Source organism: Gallinula chloropus, assembly GCF_964237585.1.
Source record: "Gallinula chloropus genome assembly, chromosome: 30".
NCBI lineage: Eukaryota > Metazoa > Chordata > Aves > Gruiformes > Rallidae > Gallinula > Gallinula chloropus.
The window spans coordinates 2,855,693-2,875,550 of record NC_140115.1 but is presented as its reverse complement, the minus strand read 5'-3'; the positions used below and the strand labels follow the sequence as shown (position 1 = coordinate 2,875,550).

General features: G+C 56.2%; 1 protein-coding gene across 1 annotated transcript; it reads right to left on the bottom strand.

The window, feature by feature from the left end:
• Positions 1-9,119: 9,119 nt before the first annotated feature.
• Positions 9,120-18,053, bottom strand: LOC311202498 (scavenger receptor cysteine-rich type 1 protein M130-like; the record flags this gene model as incomplete). Its single annotated transcript, XM_084277083.1, has 12 exons — positions 9,120-9,197; positions 10,905-10,960; positions 11,171-11,254; positions 11,686-11,781; positions 12,545-12,682; positions 13,821-14,135; positions 15,369-15,683; positions 15,767-16,087; positions 16,755-17,069; positions 17,239-17,295; positions 17,413-17,547; positions 18,032-18,053. 12 exons carry the CDS (start codon positions 18,051-18,053, stop codon positions 9,120-9,122), a joined length of 1,932 nt encoding a protein of 643 aa, XP_084133209.1.
• Positions 18,054-19,858: the final 1,805 nt, after the last annotated feature.

Sequence of the window (19,858 nt, the reverse complement as noted above, 5' to 3'; positions counted from 1 at the left end):
CAGACGCTTCTCTTTGCCCATGTCACCTCCTGCTCTCTGCTCACAGACCTCATCCAACCTGCCCTGCACTCAGCTCTGCTCTGCAGACCCCTCCTGGCATCAGGGCACTGCCCCGGGAACCTCAGTGTGCAGGGCTCAGGAAAAGCTCCAAAGTCTTAATAAGATTTGAGTTTTCATTGCATATTCTTTGGGGAGAAATAAGTTCTCATCTACCACAGCACAGCCCACAGGAGAGGAACAGTCAGAGCAGACACTGCCTTGCAGGAAAATGCTTCCTTGATATTTTTTTTTCAAAGTCCCTTTGGAATGTCTCAAGAATCAGCTGGAGCTGGAAGTAAAGCTGACCCAGGCAGCATTTTCTTACAGAAAAGGGAAACTGTGCTGCCCGTCCCTGGGTCACTCCTTTATCCCACAGCTGCTGTCTCTATCACTGTGGAAAGCCCAGCAGGCAGGCTGAGTGCTGACCCTGGCAGCAGCAGAGCCCCTGCCCCAGCACACAGACCCCAGGGCACAAGGACCCTGCTCACAAGGACAGCCCTGGGCACCCCTCTGCAGCCATGCCCAGGAGAAGACAGCTGTCCTGCCCTGTCCCTCTGATGGGGCAGAAGGGCATCCCTTCCAGGCAGCACTTTCTGGTCCTATAGAGAACCTGTCCTCCTGACAGACCCCACACACTGCCCCATGTCCCAGCTTTAGGAGATCCCTCCAGGAACAGAACCTGCATTGCCCTGCACCCACAGACATACCAGGGAGAGGCTGCAGAGATTTCTCCTCCAGTGAGCTCTCAGCATCCATCAGCTCTCTCAGCCTCACAGGTCTCCCCTCGGTGCCTACAGGCAGTGTCCCCAGCCCCGTGTGCTTGGCAGAGGAGCTGCTCCTGGGCAGAGCTGTCTCTCTGCAGCACTGCAATATTTCTGAGCTCCCACTTTCCATCCCAGGAGCCCATCTCAGCTCCCAGCAGAGGAGCAGGTCAAGACATCATACTCTCCATCCCCTCTGGGCTCCTCCCTGGAGCTCCAGGGAACCTTCATGGAAAGAGCCTGAAGTTCTCACTGACTTTCCCTCCCTTGGCTGGGGAGAAATCCTTGTGTCCAGCAGATTCCTTTCTCCAGATCAAACCAGAGCTGGGCAGGACAATCACCTTTCCTTGTCTCTGCATGATACAGGACCCCCAGGCAGGGACAGGCAGGGGTCTCTGACCCCCTGCAGAGGTTAAGGAGCATGGCTGCCTGGGAGCTGCTGGGAATTAATGAGGGTGGAGGCCAGGAGAGAGTTGCTCAGACACAAACCCCTGTTGTCAGCTGAAGGGCCAGAGGTGGTCCAAGAGACATGAGTGGGTTCAAGGTCCAATAGAGCAATGCTGCCTGGGATGAGGAGCATTTTTGAGCCTGGTGGGGAATTCCTTTGGCCAAATGAAAAGACACCAGATGGTCACAGTTAGGACCATCCATACCCAGAGGCACCACATGTCCAACAGCAGCTCCATCAGCCAGTTCCTCCTCCTGGCCTTTACAGAACCCATGGGAGCTGCAGCTCCTGCACTTCTGCCTCTTCCTGGGCATCTTCCTGACTGCTCCTCTGGGCAACAGTTTAATGATCATTGTTATAGTCTCTCCAACATTTCCCCCTCCCTCAGCAGCCAGTCCCTGGCTGGCAGAGTTTGTGGAAGGATTTGAGCAGGTCATAGGGCAGTTATCACCTCCTACAGCCTGTGACTTTACAGCTGCACAGGCAAACAACCCTGGCAAACTGACACGCCACCTGACCGATGGGTGCCTTGGCTACATCATCCCAACCCCATCCCCATCCCAATCCCATCCCATCTGTCCTGGATCTTGCCAGGGCAGAATTAACCTCCCCAGGCAGGCAGCACAGGTGAGCTGAGTTAGCCCAGGCTGTTTTCCACACCACTTGACATCACTCCCCCACAAAAGGGGCTTGTTGGGGAGGGGCACTCCTGGTGCCTCCAGGGCATTCAAAGTGCAGCTGAGTCATCTGGTTGGTCATTATGTTGTTCAGTTACTGGGTCATAACTAGGTATAAGTGAAATTCACTGTGGGCTGTTCTCCTTTCATGGTGATTTGGCCAGTAAACTGTCCTTAGGCCAGCCCATGGAGGCTCTGTCTGTTTCTCCTGTGGGAGTGAGTGAGCGGCATGTGCTGCTCAGCCACTGGTTGGAGCTGAACCACCACAGACCTTTTTGGAGCCCAAGGTGGGGCCTGAAGGGTTGTGATAACAGTAGAGGATGAGGTGAGGGGTGCTTTCTCCTCCCCTTTTCCCTCTAGGATTTTTGCAGCATCTGTTGAGAACGTTGACTATCCCTGGGATGTTCAGACCAGCATATGTGTCTTGCTCTCTCTCCTGAATGTCTGTCTGGACCTATGTGTTACCAACAACTGCTCCAAGAATATTGCCAAGGGGTCTTCCCTGGGCTGAAGGGTCAGGGGTGGCATGGGGTGTGGGAGGGCATGAAAAAATACCTAGACAAGAAAAAAAGATCCAGAGGCACTGTGGCTGCCCAGGCCTCAGAAACCACCACCACAGCTGAGCCAGAAAGAACCCTTACAACAGGCACTGGAGCTACCCGTGCCTCAGAGAGTGCAGCTCCTCCAGTCTCCCCAACAAGCACCATGAGTACTCAAACCTCAGAGGCCAACCCTAGAGCTGATCCAGACAGCCAACCAGTACGCCTGTCAGTCACCTCTATCCAGAAGAAGAAATACATGGAGAAATCAGTCCTCATCGTGAGAGATGCTGATGAACTGGGACCATTCCAAGGACCCGAAGAGGCAATACCAGAGGTTATAACCTGATCCTTGTCCTTGAGCTGAGAGACATGAGAAAAGACTTCAGCCGCCTTCCAGGGGAGCACATCATCACCTGGCGACTGCGATGCTGGGACAATGGGGCAGGCAGCAGGGAGAAGGCACGGAAGCCAAGCAGCTGGGATCCCTGTCCAGAGAAGGAGGCAGTAACAAGGCAATTGGAAGGAAGTCTCAAGCTCTCAGCCTCTGAAAGTGACTTCGATCAAGTGTAAGGGCATGGTACCAGTTCATTGAAGATGCTGTGTATTGGCCAGACCAGTGGATGCCCATGGAGAGAGATATCCATTATCTGAGGGGATTAGCCATGTGAGAGATGATTTAGTGTGATGCTGATGATTTGCTGCTCTGTGCATACTGGGCATAGACTTCCTGCAGAGAGGGCACTTCAAAGACCCAAAAGGGTACCAGTGGGCTTTTGGAATAGCTGCCTCAGAGACAGAAGACATTGAACAAGTGTCTCTTCTGCCTGGGCTGTCAGAAGACCCTGCTGTTGTGGGGCTGCTAAAGGTTGAAGAACAGCGAGTACCAGTTGCTACCATGATGGTGGACAGGCAACAATACCACACCCAACAGAGACTCCCTGATTCCCATTCAGAAACTGATCATCAACTGGAGAGTCAGGGAGTGATTGGTAGAACCCGCTCACCCTTCAACAGTGCAATCTGGCCAGTGGGGAAGTCCAATGCAGAGTGGAGGCTGAGGCTGGACTATCGTGCCCTGAATGAGGTCACGCTGCCTCTGAGTGCTGCAGTGCCAGACCTGCTGGAACACCAGTATGAACTGGAGTCAAAAGCAGCCAAGTACTACGCCACAATCGACATTGCAAATGTGGTTTTCTCTGCTCCTTTGGCAGCAGAATCCAGGCCACAGTTTGCTTTCAGTTGGAAGAGAATCCAGTACACCTGGGATCGACTGCCCCAGGGCTGGAAACGCAGCCCCATCATCTGCCATGGACTGATCCAGTCTGCATTAGAGCTGGATGAAGCCCCAGAGCACCTACAGTATATTGATGATGTCATGGCATGGGACAACACAGCAGAGGAATTCTTTGAGAAAGGGAAGAAAATGATCTGAATTCTGCTAAAGCTGGTTTTGCCATCAGACAGAGTAAGGGCAAAGGACCTGCTTAAGGAATCCACTTTTTAGGAATAAAATAGCAGGATGGGTGTCATCAGATCCCAGTGGATGTTATCAATACAATAGCAGCTATGTCTCCATCAACCAACACAAAGGAGACACAAGCTTTCCTAGGCACTGTGGGGTTCTGGAGATTGCATATCCCAAACCACAGTCTCACTGTCAGCCCTCTCTGCTGTGTAACCTGGTAAGAGAACGATTTCTAATGAACAGTGAGAAGCCTTTGAAGAGATCAAACAGGAGATAGTCCATGCAGTGGCCCTTGGGCCTGTCCAGACTGGGCCAGATGTAAAAAATGTGTTCTACAGGTCAGCCTGGGAGAATGACCCTACCTGGAGACTCTGGCAGAAAGCACCAGGGGAGGCTCAAGGTCAGTCTCTGGGGTTTTGGAGTTGGGGCTACAGAGGATCCAGACACTCTAACAGAAAAGGAAATACTGGCAGCACATGAAGGGGTTTGAGCCACTTAAGAAGTGATTGGGACTGAAGCCCAGCTCCTCCTGGCATCCCAACTGCCAGTGCTGGGCTGGATGTTCAAAGGGAAGGCCCCTTCTACACAACATGCCACTCATGCTACGTGGAGCAAGTGGGTCACACTTATCACACAGTGGGCTGGAATAGGAAACCTCAATCACCCAGGAACCCTGGAATTGATCACAGACTGGCCAGAAGGCAAAGACTGTGGAAAATCACCAGAGGAACAGGTGACACGTGCTGAAGAGGCCTCACTGTACAGTGATCTGCCAGAAAATGAGAGAAAATATGCCCTGTTCACTGATGTGTCCTGTGGTATTGCTGGTAAACATCAGAGCTGGAAGGCTGCTGTATGGAGTCCTACACAACCAGTTGCAGAAGCTGCCTATGGAGAAGGCAAATCCAGCCAGTTTGCAGAGGTGAAAGCCATCCAGCTGGCTTTAGACATTGTCAAAGGAGAAAAAAGGCCACATATGTAGCTCTATACTGATGCCTGAATGGTGGTCCATGGCAGATGGTCTAAATAAAAAATGATGTTATGAACCTCCCAAATACTCTGAAAATGTAACACACCTGGTGTTGAAACAGGGGTGGATAATTTCCTGGTACTGGACAGGCCATAGTTCTCCTCCCCAAGAAGCCAGCACAGCTGAGCTGAGTTTACCTGGGCTGTTTTCCATACCACCTGACATCACTTCCCCATCCAAGGGGCTGGTTGGGGAGGGGTGGTCATGGCATGCTGCAGCACTCTGTTATTGTTGGGGTTGTAAGGTACTCTCTGTGCTATCACTGGTGTGAGTGCAATAGGGGTTGCTATTGTTCCCCTTTTTATGGTGCTTTTATCAGTAAACTGTCCTTATCCCAACCCACACAGGCTCATTCTGTTTCTCCTCCTGGAGTGAGCAAGCAGCATGTGTTGCTCAGCCATTGTTTGGGGCTGAACCACCACAGTATCCAAGCCACAAGCTGCGAGCTTCTCTAAGAGAAAGTTCTTGAAAACTGTGTCCAAGACCTTGCTAAAGTCAAGGTAGACAACATGCAGAGCCCTTCCCTTGTCCAAGAAGCAGGTCACCCTGTCATACAGGGAGATCCAATTGGTCAAACAGGAGCTGCCCTTATGAACCCAAGCTGACTGGGCCTGACCACCTGGGGGGTTTTTCATGAACTGGTTAATGCTGCTCAGGATGATCTGCTACATCAGCTTCTCTGGGACTGAAGTCAAACCATCAGGCCTGTAATTTCCCTGATCATCCTCCTGTTCCTTCTTATATAGGGGGTTACACTGACTGATCCAGTCAGCCAGGACTGATGGAAAGTGGCTTGGTGAACCCCCCTTGCCAGCTCTCTCAGCACCCTTGGCTGCATCCCATTCAGCCCCACAGATCTCTGCACATCTCTGTGGTGCAGCAGGACCTTCTCCTCCTGGATTGAGGTGGGCTCATTCTGCTCCCTGTCCCTGTCTCCCAGCTCAGGGAATTGGATTCTCTCTCTACAACTGCTCCTATTACTAAAGACAGTGGCAAAGATTTCATTAAGCACCTCAGCCTTGTCCTCCTCTCAACAATGTTTCCTCCTGAATCTGATTGGGGATGGAGGGTCTCCCTGCTCTTTCTTTTATTTAAATGGAGGACAGATGAATTTCTAGCTGGGCTTTGGACCACCAATGAGGAGAAACTCTACATCCTGTTGTTCTTCCCTCAGCATTACACACCCCATACTGCCCCAGGAAGAGCCTGAGCAATGCCTGAGGGACAGGACCTGTCCTCCATGGGATGGGGGTCAGGGCTTGGCATTTCTGCTTCATCAAACCAACCCAGGGCTTGCTCAGCATCTCAGCTACTTGTACATTGCCTTTGCCTACCAGCCAACATGGCCTCCAATTACCTGTGCTAACGAGTCCCTGGGGAGGCTCAGCCAGCAATGGCTCTCAGTGGGACTCATTAATACTTCAGGTACTTTGGCTTCTGCTTTTGACATGGAGTTTGTTGTGTAATTTCCTCTCAGTACCTGAGCATCAAGGACTCAGCAACAAATGCACCCCAGGGCTCATTAAAAATAAAAAGCAAACCCTAACAAGCTATGTCTGTTCATGTAATTATCTTCAAGTCTTCAAGAGATGTACAGATCATTGAAGCTGTTTCAAAGGGAGCTCAGAGTAAAATTGATTTCTTTTTCAGGATGTAGGTTATTATTTTCACTGTAGAGGAGAGGTGACAACCTCTGACTGAGATTGATCCAGGGTGCCTCCTAAGGTGGTCTGGACTGGTCTGAAAAAGGGTCCCTTGAGGCAGTGGGGACAACCTTGCTGCACATCTCCACAAGCCCACCATGACTCTCACCAGCCAACTGGGACTTGCATCTCTTGTCCTTACATCAGGTCTCTCTGCTGCACTCCACCGTGGGGCATTACAGCCCCTCTGTACCAGCTCCCCTGCTTTCCTTAGAGAACTGGCTGCACACAGGCAGCACACAGGGAGTTATTTTCCCACCAGCAGAAGAGACCTGACAAGATTCACCATTAAATTCAACACTCCTCACTCTATGCCAAGTGCAATCTGACACCAGTGAGGTTCACCTGCCACAAAGCTTAACCCTGTGAGAGATGTTCTAGTGAGGAAGGAGACTGTGAAATCACCACAACTCAAGAGCTGGCTAAAGACAGAATGAGTCAGACAACTGCCAGAAAGGCAAGGGTTTAACTCCCTGAAACTCAGAGCAGCAGCTGGATGGTTGAGATGTGTCTGAATGGACCAAGGGGAAGGGGAATCTAGAGACCAACCACAAGTGCTGCTGTGCAGATCCACTGCTAAATGGTGATTTCAGACATGGTCATAGAATCTCCTTGGGATCCATAAGGATCATCAAGTCCAACTCCTGGCTCCACACAGGGCCAGCCAAGTCAGAGCACGGGACTAAGCGCATCATCCAGATGCTTCTTGAACTTGGTCAAGCTCAGGGCTGTGACCCCTTCCCTTGGCTGCCTGTTCCAGTGCCAGACCACCCTCTCAGTAAAGAACCTCTCCCTCATATCTAGCCTAAACCTCCCCTGTCACAGCTTCATGCTGTTGCCTCGGGTTCTATCACTGGCCACCAAAGAGAGATCAGCACCTCCCCCTTCTCTCCCCCTCCTCAGGATGCCTCAGACTGCAATGAGTTCTCCCCTCAGCCTCCTTTTCTCCAGGCTGGACAAACCAAGGGACTTCAGCCTCTCCCCATGAGACTTCCCCTCCGGACTCTTCATCATCCTCATTGTCTCCTCTGGACACTTTCCAATATTTTAATGTCCCACTTGTACTGTGGAGCCCAAAACTGCACCCAGCACTTGAGGTGAGGCTGCACCAGCACAGTGTAGAGCGGGACAGTCCCCTCCCTGGACCGGCTGGCAATGCCATGCTTGATGCACCCCAGGATATGCTTGGCTCTCCTGGCTGTCTGGGCACACTGCTGGCTTGTGTTCAACTTGCTGTCTACCAAGACCCCCAAATCCCTCCAGCATCTGACCCCCCAGTCTGTATGTGCAGCCAGTGCTGCCCCTTCCCAGGTGCAGGATCTGGTGCTTGCCCTTGTTAAACTCCATGGTGTTGGTGACTGCCCAGCTCTCTGACCTGTCCAGGTCTCTGCAAGGCTTCTCCACCCTCAACAGAGTCAACAGCTCCTCCCAATTTGGTGTCACATGCACATGTACTTAAGACACCCTCCAGTCCAGTTGTCTGGACATTTATGAAAACATTAAAAAGAATCAGAGAATCACAAGGTTGGAAAAGACCTTTAAGATCATCAAGTCCAACTGTTCCCATCCTGAGCTAAACCAGATCCCTGAGTATCTCATCTACCCCTTTTTTTGAACACATCCATGGAAGTTGACTCAACCCCTTCCCTGGGCAGCCTGTTCCAGGCCCTGACAACTCTTTCAGTAAAAAATTCTTCCTCACATCTGATCTGACCCTGCCCTTGTGCAGCTTGAGCCCATTTCCTCCTGTCCCCTGGCTGATGAGACCATCGCCCACCTCTCTGCACCCTCCTGGCAGGGCAGTGAGAAGGTCTCCCCTCAGCCTCCTCTTCTCCTGGCTGAACACCCCCAGCTCCCTCAGCTGCTCCTCAGAGGATTTGCCCTCCAGCCCCTTCCCCAGCCTCATTACCCTTCTCTGGACTCGCTCCAGGACCTCAATGTCCTTCTGATGCTGAGGAGCCCAGAACTGGACTCAGCACTCAAGGTGCAGCCTCACCAATGCCCAGTACAGGGGCACAATCCCCTCCCCAGACCTCCTGGCCACACTGTTTTTGATACAAGCCAAGATGCCGTTGTCCTTCCTGGCCTCCTGGGTGTTGCAGAATGGCTTGAGAAGCCAGGCCATGAGCCTGTGGAGCAGCTGCCCAAGCAGTCGCCTGTGTAGCTCAGTCAGACCAGGCCCCACGCCGTGTTGGTGAGCACAGAAGGGTCAACAATCGGTCAGGGTGTTCTTGTGCATCGTGCAGCAAGGACACAAGATGTGGGAGCAGGAGGTGTGATAAGGATTCAGTGCTCCTGGGACTGAGAAAGAGACATGATTCCCAGGCTGACAGATGGGTGGGGTATGTAAATGTAACCTTTAGCTAAGAGCCAATTAGAATACGACAAGTACAACACGTGGTAGGAACAGTATCAAAGGAAGGGTGTGCTTGCCATGAAGTTGAAGTTGCTTTATCAATCACACTGATTGGCAGCATCTTCCCTCTCGTCGTGGCACCCATCCTTGGTAATAGTCTGGTAATAGTCTCTTCCCTTGAGGGAATTTTGGGGAAAATGTGGGAATTAGGGAATTTGGGGGGAAAATAGAGGATTTTGGAGGAAACATGAGGATTTTGGGGAGATATGAGGATTTGGGGGAATTCCTGGCTCCTTGGGCATAGACAACATTCTGGAGTGACTAAAGGTGAAGCTGGATGAGTCGTGGCCGGGATTCTGGGAAGAATTTGGGTGACATTCCAATGGTTTTGGAGTTTCTGCTTGAACAAGACCTGGATCTTTGTGCCAGGATGCCAGGGAGATGCCAGGAGGTGGGGACATGTCAATGGGGTGGTGACCACCGTCAGCACCACCACCACCATCTCTGGCACAGTAGTCGGTGGCCGTGTCATTGTCATTGACTGATGATGCGTATCGGGCGTCCCAACCATCTCCAGCCCCTTCCCAGGGAATCCCTATGCCCTGGGATCTTTGATGGTTGGATCAAGAGTTGACCCAGTTGACCCAGCCCTTGGCCATTGGCCTCCGGCTTTGACTGTTTCCCTCCAACATCAACCCCTTTCACCCCAACACTCAACGATCACCCCAACCCTCAACTGGTCACCCCAACCCTTTACTCCCTCAGTGTCAGGGCATTCTCTCTTTCCCTCCCCCTCCAGAGGATCATTTGGGTTTCTTGACAGTGGGAGAGATTTTGCTCTGTGTGGGACTCCACATCAGTGGCTTTGGCAGCAGAGAGGCAGCAGGAGCCCCAGTGAGAAGGGAAATTGGGTTCCCCATTCTGGTTCCCCCATGTCCAGGCAGCCCTGCAGCAGCCCTACTGCTGCCATCAGCTGAGCACATCAGCAGAGGGGGTGCTGCTCTGTGAGGGTGGGTTTAGAAAGGGCACAAATGCCAGACTGGGACAGGGGTAAGGGAGGAGGGGGGAACATGAGGAAAGATCCCAGACACACCAGGGTCAGTGAGGAAGGAGGGGGAGGAGGAGTTCCCTCCCACAGAGTTGAGAAGGAGAAAAATACCCCTTCCTACCCCAAAGGCTTTTAATAGGAACAAGTGGGGAGGCAGAGAGTAACCACAGGAGAATAAACAGAGAGCAAACCACGGGCTGTTTCTGCTGCCCCTGGGAGAAGGGAGATGGGTCCCTGGTGCTCAGGGCTCTCCCAGCTGCACAGACCTCTCCTGCCTCCTGGCTGCACCCAGCTGCATGGCCGGGCCGGGCTGTGCTGGCCCAGGGCTCAGGGGCTGCTGTGCACTGAGCTCTGGTGTCACAGCCTTGGTGTCCTCAGGGGGATGTGCCAGAGACACCTCGTCAGCATCGTCATAGCCTGTGCTGTCCTGGGGAGGGGACCAGGCATCTGCCTCAGCTCCAGGGGCCTCAGCACGTCTCTGGGGGTGCAGGTGTGTCCCTGCAAGCAGCAAGACAGCCCACTGAGTGATTGTCCCACGAGGTGCCCATCCTGACCTGTACATCACCTTCCTCCCTTCTCCTCACCAGTGCAGAAATATTCACCTCCCTCTTCCACCAAGGGTCCCCCCCCAAGGAAAACACCCAGGGCAGGTTGGTCTATTGCCAGACTGTGGGCTCTCAATATGGCAGCAATTCATCTGGCACCACAGGAACCCACAGCACTGCCTGTCCCTCTCACCTCCAGGTGCATCCCTGGGACCAGCTCCATCCTCTGGTGCCCTGGGCATTTCCCAGTCTCCTTGCCCAGACACTGGATCCTCCCCAGGCTCAGAAACCTCCCTGGCATCGTCAAAGCCATCTGCTGGGTCATCTCTGCGCAGGACAGGCATGTCTGAAAGGAGAAGGGAGATGCTGACAGTGAGAAGACACATCCTGCAGAGCAGAGGAAGGGAGGAAGGGCAGGGACATGGGCCTCAGAGACTGGATTTGGCAGCACCAGAGGATTCCCCTGCCCATTTCCTCCCCTGCTGCTCACGGTGACACTGGTGTCCATCACCAGTGTGCAGGGAGGAGAGACCCACCCCTTCCTGCTCCCCATTACCTGGTGCTGATCCTGGACCATCCTCCTCCTCAATGTCCTCATAGTGGGTCTGCATCTTGTTCAGGGACCCCTCTGAGTAGGAGCCTGGGGAAAGTGATGGAAGTTTTATGGGGTGAGTTCTGCTGACCCAGCTTGTGCTCAGTGCTGCTGGGGACAGGGGACCCACCGAGCCAGGGCTGCATTGGATGGCGGGTCAGGAGTTTCCTTGCTCTCCTGGGAAAAACCCCAACTCACAGGGGCTCCCAGAGCTGCCCCAGGACAGCCCCTTCCCTCACCCCTCAGCTGACAATGGGATGTGGGGACACACAGAGAGGGGCTGTCCACTGGCTGGGACAGGATGAGCTGGTGAGGATGAAGCTTTTCTGCAGCCCCAAAACCTGTCTGCTCTCCCCACAGAACCCACAGCCCCAGTGCTGCAGGGACCTTGGGCCAGGGGGCTGCAGGGGGTCAGTCTTAGGTGGGGGCCAGGGGAAAGAGCCTTAGAGATATGGCCCCCATGAGGGACCCACACCCACCTGATATGCTGAACCTTGCCTGCTTCTCCAATGCTGGGCTGTACCCGATCTCTTCATACAGGGCCTCAGGGAAGGGCTTCCAGGCTCGCTCAGAGGCTGCAGACAAGAGGCAGGTCTGGCTCAGGGATGTGGCTCAGGGATGGGCAGTGAAGGGATGGATCCTGATCCGCTCCCCCTGCCCTGTTCCCCCAGCTCAGCCCAGGGCTGTCCCCACAGCACAGCCCCACTGTGCTGTTCAGTCACTGTTGCCACTTCCTCAGGAAGGGCAATGTCCCCATGGAGATGGTCATGGGCAGTGACACCCTCATCATCCCTCAGAGACAGCCCTTGTGCCCCTCTGGAACCTGGATCCTGTTCCTGGTGCTGAGCTTGGAGCAGCTCCTGCCTTTCCTCTCCCCTGGAGCTGTCCACTCTCTGCCCAGTGGATCCATTACACAGCCCCTGCCCTGCTGGGGGGAGGTAAGGGTTGGGTGGAGGAACAGCCAGGGGTCCTGATGCTGAAAGGATGGGAGGTGCTGCCCAATGATTCTCCCAGCATCTCGCACCCCCAGAGCCCCCTCCCCATATACCCAGAGCACTACCCGTGGCACATCCTCATCTATCCCCCTTTATCCCATCTCCCCAGCCCAGCTGTGCCATTTCTCTCCTGGCCCCATCCCTGACTCCCCCCACGTCTGGACTCTCTCTCCCCCTTACTGCTGGTTGCCCATGGTCAGGCAGTCAATGGGGTGATACATAGGACTGTGGGCAGCACACACTCCTGTCCCCCAGCTCTGCCTGTACCACTCACTGACACCCCACAGCACCCCTGGCCTTGCCAACACCCATCTTCACCTGGGAGCATGGAGAACAAACCCACCTTTGCGCCCAGCCCTGGCGCTCCACGCTTGCCCAGCCAGGAGGGCCAGGAGCAAGCAGAGAAGGGCTCCCAGGATGATACAGATGATGACAAGCAAGGACTCTCTCCTGCTGCTTGTCACACGGCCGCGGGTGGCATCTGCACAGGCAGGAAGCCAGAAATAGCAGCCCCAGGGCTGGGAGAGGTGGGGGGCTGTGACACCACAGTCCTGACCCCGTGATACCGGGGTAAGGGACCCCAGAGGTGAGTGATGGGGAAGGTTCCACCATTCTGGGGACTGACAGCCCTCCCTAACCCCACCCCACCCCCACTGCTGACCCAGTGACACCTTTTGGGAGTTTCCCACCTCTGCAAGGAGCCCCTTCCCCCTGGCTGTGGGTCACAGCCCGGCCCTGGGAAGAGCCAGCGCTGACACACAGGACAGGTTACCTGCTCGGGGGGTTGGTGCTGTGGTCCTGGGTGCAGCTGCAGAGGAAGAGAAGGAGAGCTGTGGATTAACTGGGATACTGCAGCGCTGGGTAATTGGTACTGAGGGGCTGGTTACTGGGGACACTGGTGGGGTGGTTGCTGGCAATACTGGTGGGACTGCCATGGGGCTCTCCCAACCAGTATGCACCCACCCCCAAACCAGTATGAACCCCCAAAAAAACATGATATAACCCCAAAACTAGTATGAACCCTCCAAACCAGTACAGAACTACCCAAACCCAGTATAGACGCCCTAAAACCAGTAAAACCCCCAAGACAAGTATGAAACCCCAGAAACCAGTATAGAACTCCCAAGAGTAGTATAAAACCTCACAAACCAGTATGAATTCCCTAAACCAGTATGGACTGCCAAAATCAGTATAGAATCTCGCAAATCAGTATAGAACACCAAATCAGTACACAACGCCCTCAAACCTGTATGAACCCCCAATAAAACCAGTACAGAATCCCCTCAAACCAGTATAGACCCCCCTGAAAACCAGTATGTACCCCCCAGATCAGTACGAACACCCCAAAACCAGTATAGCACCCCTCAAACCAGTATAGAACCCTGAAAAACAGCTGCAGAGGAGAAGAAGGAGAGCTGTGCTGAGAGGCTGGGTGTGCAGGTCCTGGGGAGCCTCCTCTCTGACACTCCGGGGGTGTGTGCATGTGTGCAGACATCCCTGGCACATCCCACCCACACTGGCCCTCCTGTGGGGCTGCTCCTTCAGAGGTGGCCAGGCAGAAGCCCAGGGCCCTGCTCGGGGCCACGGGCAGGACAGTGCAGCCCCCGGGAGATGCTCACCAGAGCAGTTCACGGCAGCGTCCTCCTTATGCCGGCAGGCGCCGCTGTCCCCGGGCCGGGCCCAGCAGTGCTGCAGAGATGGCTCTGTGCCCCGGCACTCCACCTGCTCCAGCCAGATGGGGCCCGTCCCCTTCCCAAACGCCGCCTCGCCCAGGGCAGACACTGCGGGGCCACAGCCCAGCTGCCGGCACGCCACTGCCGCGTCCAGCATGTCCCAGGAGTCGTCGCACACCGTCCCCCAGGAGCCGCGGTGCCAGACCTCCACTCTGCCCGAGCACCCGCTCTCGCCTCCCACCACACGGATCTTCTCCCTGTCTGGAGAAGGCAGAGACCCCTCAGGGCTCCAGGGCAGCAGGCAGAGCCCTGCCAGGGGAGAGGCCTGCAGAGGAGCAGCTACCTGTGCAGCTCGTGGAGTTTGGGCACGTGGATTCCAGGGCTGGGGCCTTTCCTGGCTGTCTACCTGTAGAAGGAAATGTTGTGGTGAGGGGCTGCAACAAGGGGGTCATGTGGCAGAGAGAGGGGCTGAGTTCTGCCTGTGCATCCCTAAGTCACTCAAGGGACACACCCGACAATGTGGGGGACCTTGACTGCCCAGCCCCAAAGGGAGCCTGGTTCACAGAGGGCAGGATAGGGGACACTCTTTGGAGAGTGTCTCTTTGGAGAAAGAGACCTGATGGGTCTCTTCTGAGACCCCTTCTGCAGACTCCTCTGCCTCCCCCAGGCACTGCTGGCAGCCTGGCTGCCCGCTGCTGCTAAATGTGGGGGTCTGAGAGCTGAAGGCTCCTTTGTGCCACCACCAGCAGCAGAAGGGTCTGGCATGGAAAAGAAAAGCCCCCGTGGGCTCTGTCTGTGTCTGACGGTGCCCAGAATGGAGCAGGAGCTGGGGATGCTGGTGCCCGGGTAGCTCAGAGTTACCCTGGCAGGTGATGTGGGTCTCATCGCGCAGGTCAGTGCAGGACTGTGGGTGCCAGGGAGTGGAGGGACACTGCCAGAAGGAGCTGTGACTCTTCCCACACTCCACACGATCCAACCAGGCAGGGCCACTCATCATTCCATAAGTCAGGAATGGATCCAAGGATACTGCATCCCCGCAGCCCAGCTCCTTGCACGCCAGAGACACCGTTTGGGGAGTCATTGAGTTGGAGCAAATGCTCCCCCAGGTCCCGTTATAGAAAACCTGCAGGCGCCCGGAGCAGCTGCCGTTGTTCTCCAGCCTCAGGGCCACAAACTCTGTGAGGAGAGAGGCCAAAAGGAAAAGGATGGTGCAGGGATGTGGGATCAGGGGTGTCCATCTAGTCCTCAGGTCCTCAACATGAAAAGACATGGCCAGACAGTCCCCCTGGCAGCCCCTGACAGACAGACAACCCTTCCCTCCATTGTCTCCCCAGAGATGCCATGTGGGACAGAGAGGACCTGTGTGTGGGTGTCCCCAGCATGGGCTTGGGCAGGGGCTCAGCAGCAGCCAGGGACAGCCTCAGCCATTGCCGGCTCTCCCCTTGTCCCAAGCTCCCCTGTCCCTGGGCTCCCAGCACAGCTCCCAGCACAGACCTGAGCAGACGACTCCGGCGTCCTCTTTGTGCCCGCAGTCGGGCTGCCCCCAGGGCCGTGCTGGGCAGTCCCAGAGAGCAGCTTCGGCCCCCGAGCAGCTCACGCTGCCCAGCCAGACCTGCCCGGCGCCTTCCCCGAAGCCAGCAGAGCCAACGGCCTCCACCGCCCCTCCGCAGCCCAGCTGCTGGCAGACGACGGCGGCGTCGGGCAGGTCCCAGCCGTCATCGCAGACGCTCCCCCAGCTGCCCCGGTAGTAGATCTCCACTCTGCCTGCACAGCGCCCGGGCCCGTTCACCAGCCGCACCCGACGGCTCCCTGCAGCAGGAAGAAGCCCAGCTGCTGTCAGGGGATGGTGCCCACCCAGCCCAGAGCCCGGGGGGCCCTGCAGTGCCACTCACCCTGGCAAACGACCCCCACGTCCTCGGCAATCCCAGCTGCCAGCGCGCTCTCGGGCAGGGAGGTGTTGCAGAGGGTCAGGCTGGGCTCATGCCCTGCGCACCGCACCCCTCGCAGCCCCACAGGACCCGTCCCTCTCTCAGGCTTTGGGGGGTTGTAGGCTCTCTCTGCCTCTCCACACCGCAGCTGCCGGCACACCACGCTGGCCTCCTGCACGTCCCACTGGTCATCCAGGACTCGGCCCCAGGTCCCGCGCTGGAAGATCTCCACTCGCCCGTCACACCGGCTGCCTCCACCCACCAGCCGCAGGGCCCCGGAGCTGTCTGAGCCTGGGGAGAGCAGCCATGGCCCAGCCTCAGCAGCACCAGAGAGCCCAGAGACCTGCAGTGCCTCTCCAGGCTCTGGAAGCCTGATGGCCCCCTTGAGATCCATTGCCTGCCCAAGCACTCTGCATTGAGCTTCAGGAGCAGTTTTTCTCATGGTTGGTTTCCCAGGGACTGAGCCCTGTTGGGCAAGACACTCTCTTTGCTCTTGGTGGGGCACAGACACCCAACATGTCCCTGCTGAGGCAGATGGGGCAGCTCCTGCAGGAGGGAGTAGCAGATGGTTGGATGGCCTGGAGATGGGCAGCACCAGGAGAAGCCGTGCTCATCCTCTGCCCTGGCACTGCTGATACATGGGACACCCCACACATCTCTGCATCTCTGGGGATCAGGGACTGGGAACTGGTTTGACTCCAAGACTTCTGGTGGCTCCAGGGCCTGATCCCTGTCCCAGGAAGGCAGAGATGTCTGACCCTGTTCAGTGTCAGCTCTCCCACATCAGAGCGTTCAGTCGGAGCAGATCAAGCTCTCCAGATCACTCCAGGGGAAGGGAGGTTTTCTCCAGGGAGAAGTTCACCCTGTGGCTGCCATGGGATTCCTTGCTTTGGGTGGCCATGTCACACCCCAGGGGAAAATGGGGGTAAGACGCTGTTTTCCCAGCACTCACCTGAGCAAATGACAGCAGCGTCCCTGTCGTGGGAGCATGGGGAGGCTCCCAGGGCAGTCACTGGGCACTGTCCCAGCTGGGCTTCTGTCCCATCACAGTGGAATGACTCTCTCCAGGTGGGGCCGGTCCCTCTCCCAAAACGCCCTCCTCCAGGAAGGGCCTCAGCAAACCCGCAGCCGAGGTGGCGACAGAGAACGTGGGCGTCCAAGAGGTCCCAGTGGGAGTCACAGAGGGTGCCCCAGGTCCCCAGCACCTGGACCTCCACCCGCCCATCACAAGCTGTGCTGCCATTCACCAGCCTGAACCCTGTGTACTCTGGGGACAAAGACGAGAAAAAGGTCATTGGTTCTCTTCACCTATGGCAGTTGGAGGACTGGCCAGATGGACAGCCTTCCTTTCTCCTCCTTCTGCATTCTCTTAGGGCTGCAGAAAAAGACATCGTCCCTCCTGCTTTCATACCCAGCAATGTGCCCAGACCCCTTACTTGTGCATGTGACACTGGCATCATTGGCGTGGGTGCAGGGTGGATGTCTGGGGGACCCTGTGGGGCAGAAGGCGAGAGAGGATTCATTCCCCAAGCACTGCAGCTCCCTGTCCCAGATGGAACCAACACCTTCTCCAAAATGAGCTGCCCCAGGGATGGACAGGGCTACCCCACACTGCAGCTCTTCACAGACCACGTCAGCGGCTTTGGGACCAAAGTCCAAGTCACAGACAGTTTTCCACTGGTTCTCATCACGGATCTCCACTTGTCCTGAGCAGGGGCTGTCCCCTCCAACCAGCCGCACAAACCCTGGTGCAAGCAAAGACCCCTGTGAGTTCCCAGAGCCCTCTGGCAATGTGCTGAGCATGTCTCACCTCATCTCTCAGGTGGCTACAGGCAGCTCCCAGTGGGTGCTGATGGCACAAACCCACCAGAGTCCCTCCCTGCTCTCCAGAAATCAGCACAGCACCGGGGGCTGGCTGTTCTCCCACAGCCACAGGCACAGGCACCGCTCAGATAAACTGCTGCTCTTCTGGAGACCCTGGGCTGCTGGGCACGGGCCCCAGGCCCTGGATGGGCCCAAGGAGATGGTCCCAGGTGCTGTTGTCAGTGGCAGCCTGCTCTGCACCTACAAGCTCAGGGCCAGGCCCAGGAACCCCTTGGAGCCACCAGAAATGCCCCCCTCAGTCCCAGAGGGTTCTGCAGTGTGGGTGTACCCACAACCACTGTCTGCACCAGCCTCCAGCTCCAGCACCCACCCAGGGAGGGGTCCTCATCCAGGGCAAGAGCGTACCGCAGGTGTGCACAGCACCCATCTCCCTGCTTTAGGCACCCACAGAGGGTGGGCTGAGCCACATCAGGGGTCAGCCTGTTTCAGGTTCCTGCTGGGCTTTCCTTGGGGATGAGGACACTGGGGATGAGGACTGTGGCCAGTCACACTGCCGACAATCCCATCTCGGCAGTGTGACCAGCCACACCCAGCCCTTCTCCAGTACCCCCTTGTTTCCCTGAGGGCACAGCCAGGTCCCTTCCCCCATCCTGGCCGCAAAAGTGGGGAATGGGCTGCATCCTTACCTGAACATGTCACTCCAGCATCCCATCTGTGACTACAGCGCCCTTGACCTGAGCCTCTCTTTGTGCAGTCAGACAGGGCAGACTCGGTGCCACGACACTCAACACCAGCCATCCAAACGGGGCCAGATCCTTGCCCAAAGTGTGCAAGCCAATGAGCTGCAACAGCATTCCCACAGCGCAGCTGCTTGCAAACCACTGCAGCATCGGTCTTGTCCCATAAGTAATCACACACGGTCCCCCACTGTCCCTGTTGTTTCACCTCCACTCTTCCAGCACAGCATCCACCACCATTTTCCAGCCTCACCTCTGCAGCCCCTGAAACACAAACACGGGAACATTCAGGAGAGCACTGAGCCCTAGACCACATGTCTGGAGGTCCCTCCTGCCCAGGCCAAGTCATAGGTACCAGTGTGAGCCATCTCCCCTTCCACACTGTCCTCAGAGTTCTTCCACACTGTCTTCAGGGCAATGTGGAGGGTCCTTTTTCTCTCTGGGGCTTTCACAGGGCACCATCTCCCCACATGTCCAGACCCCTCTGCATGGCCCTGTGCCCCCAGGCCCACAGCTCCCTCTAGACCCAGAGAATCACAGGGAAAGGAACATGTTCAGTTGACTTGGGATACATCTTCCCCTCAGCTCAAGTGACACCACCAAAGATACCCCATTCCCAGGGATATCTTGGTGTTCCCAGTGGTGCCTGCTGGCCTTGTCTGTGGGACAAGGATCCTGCACTTACCTCTGCACAGATGAACCCAGAGCAGCAGACACAGCACCTGAGGGGACAGGAGTCCCTCCATCCCCAGCCTCAGCCTCCTGTCCTGCTGGAACAGCCCTGCAGCACCTCACTCCCTGTCACAGCTCCTGGGGCCCCACAGAGACGACAGTGATGAAAGGGTAATATATCTCTGTAGATGCAGACCCAGCTGCATGAGGAGCCAATCAAAGCGGCAGCACCTTTTTAGACATTATCTGGAGCTATCTCCCCTCTGACACAGCCCAGCCCTCCAATGAAATCCTCCAGCTCCGTTCATGACCATATATGAGGGACACAGAGGTCCCACTGCGCATGTCACTGTCATTGCGGCAGGGGATCATCATGGGACAAGCTGGGTGGGGAGGAGAAATGGGTCTGTCCCCCCTTGGTCCCTGCTGGGGCACTGGGAGCAATGAGCATCTCCTCTGCTGGGCTTATCCAAGAACCCAGAGCTAAGAATGTCCAGGCACCACTAAGCCATGGGAACCTCGGAGCTGGGAGTGCTCCGGGTCTGTGTCTGTGTCAGGCTGGAAAGGAAACAGCCCCTGCTCCTGCTCCAGCCCCGCTGTGCTGGGAGCAGCAGCTGGGAAAAGCCCTTGGCCAGGGGCAGAGCTCCACCCCAGGAGTGCTGGCTGGCCCCTTCCTCCCCGCAGAGCCCCACGGCGGGTCCCTCGCAGGAGCCCGGGCTGGGCCATGTCCCTGCCCTGGCAGCAGACACGCAGCCCAGGGGCTCAGCCGTGTCCCTGGCTGTCAGCGTGTCACCCAGGGGCCGTTATTCCCCAGGGCAGAGCG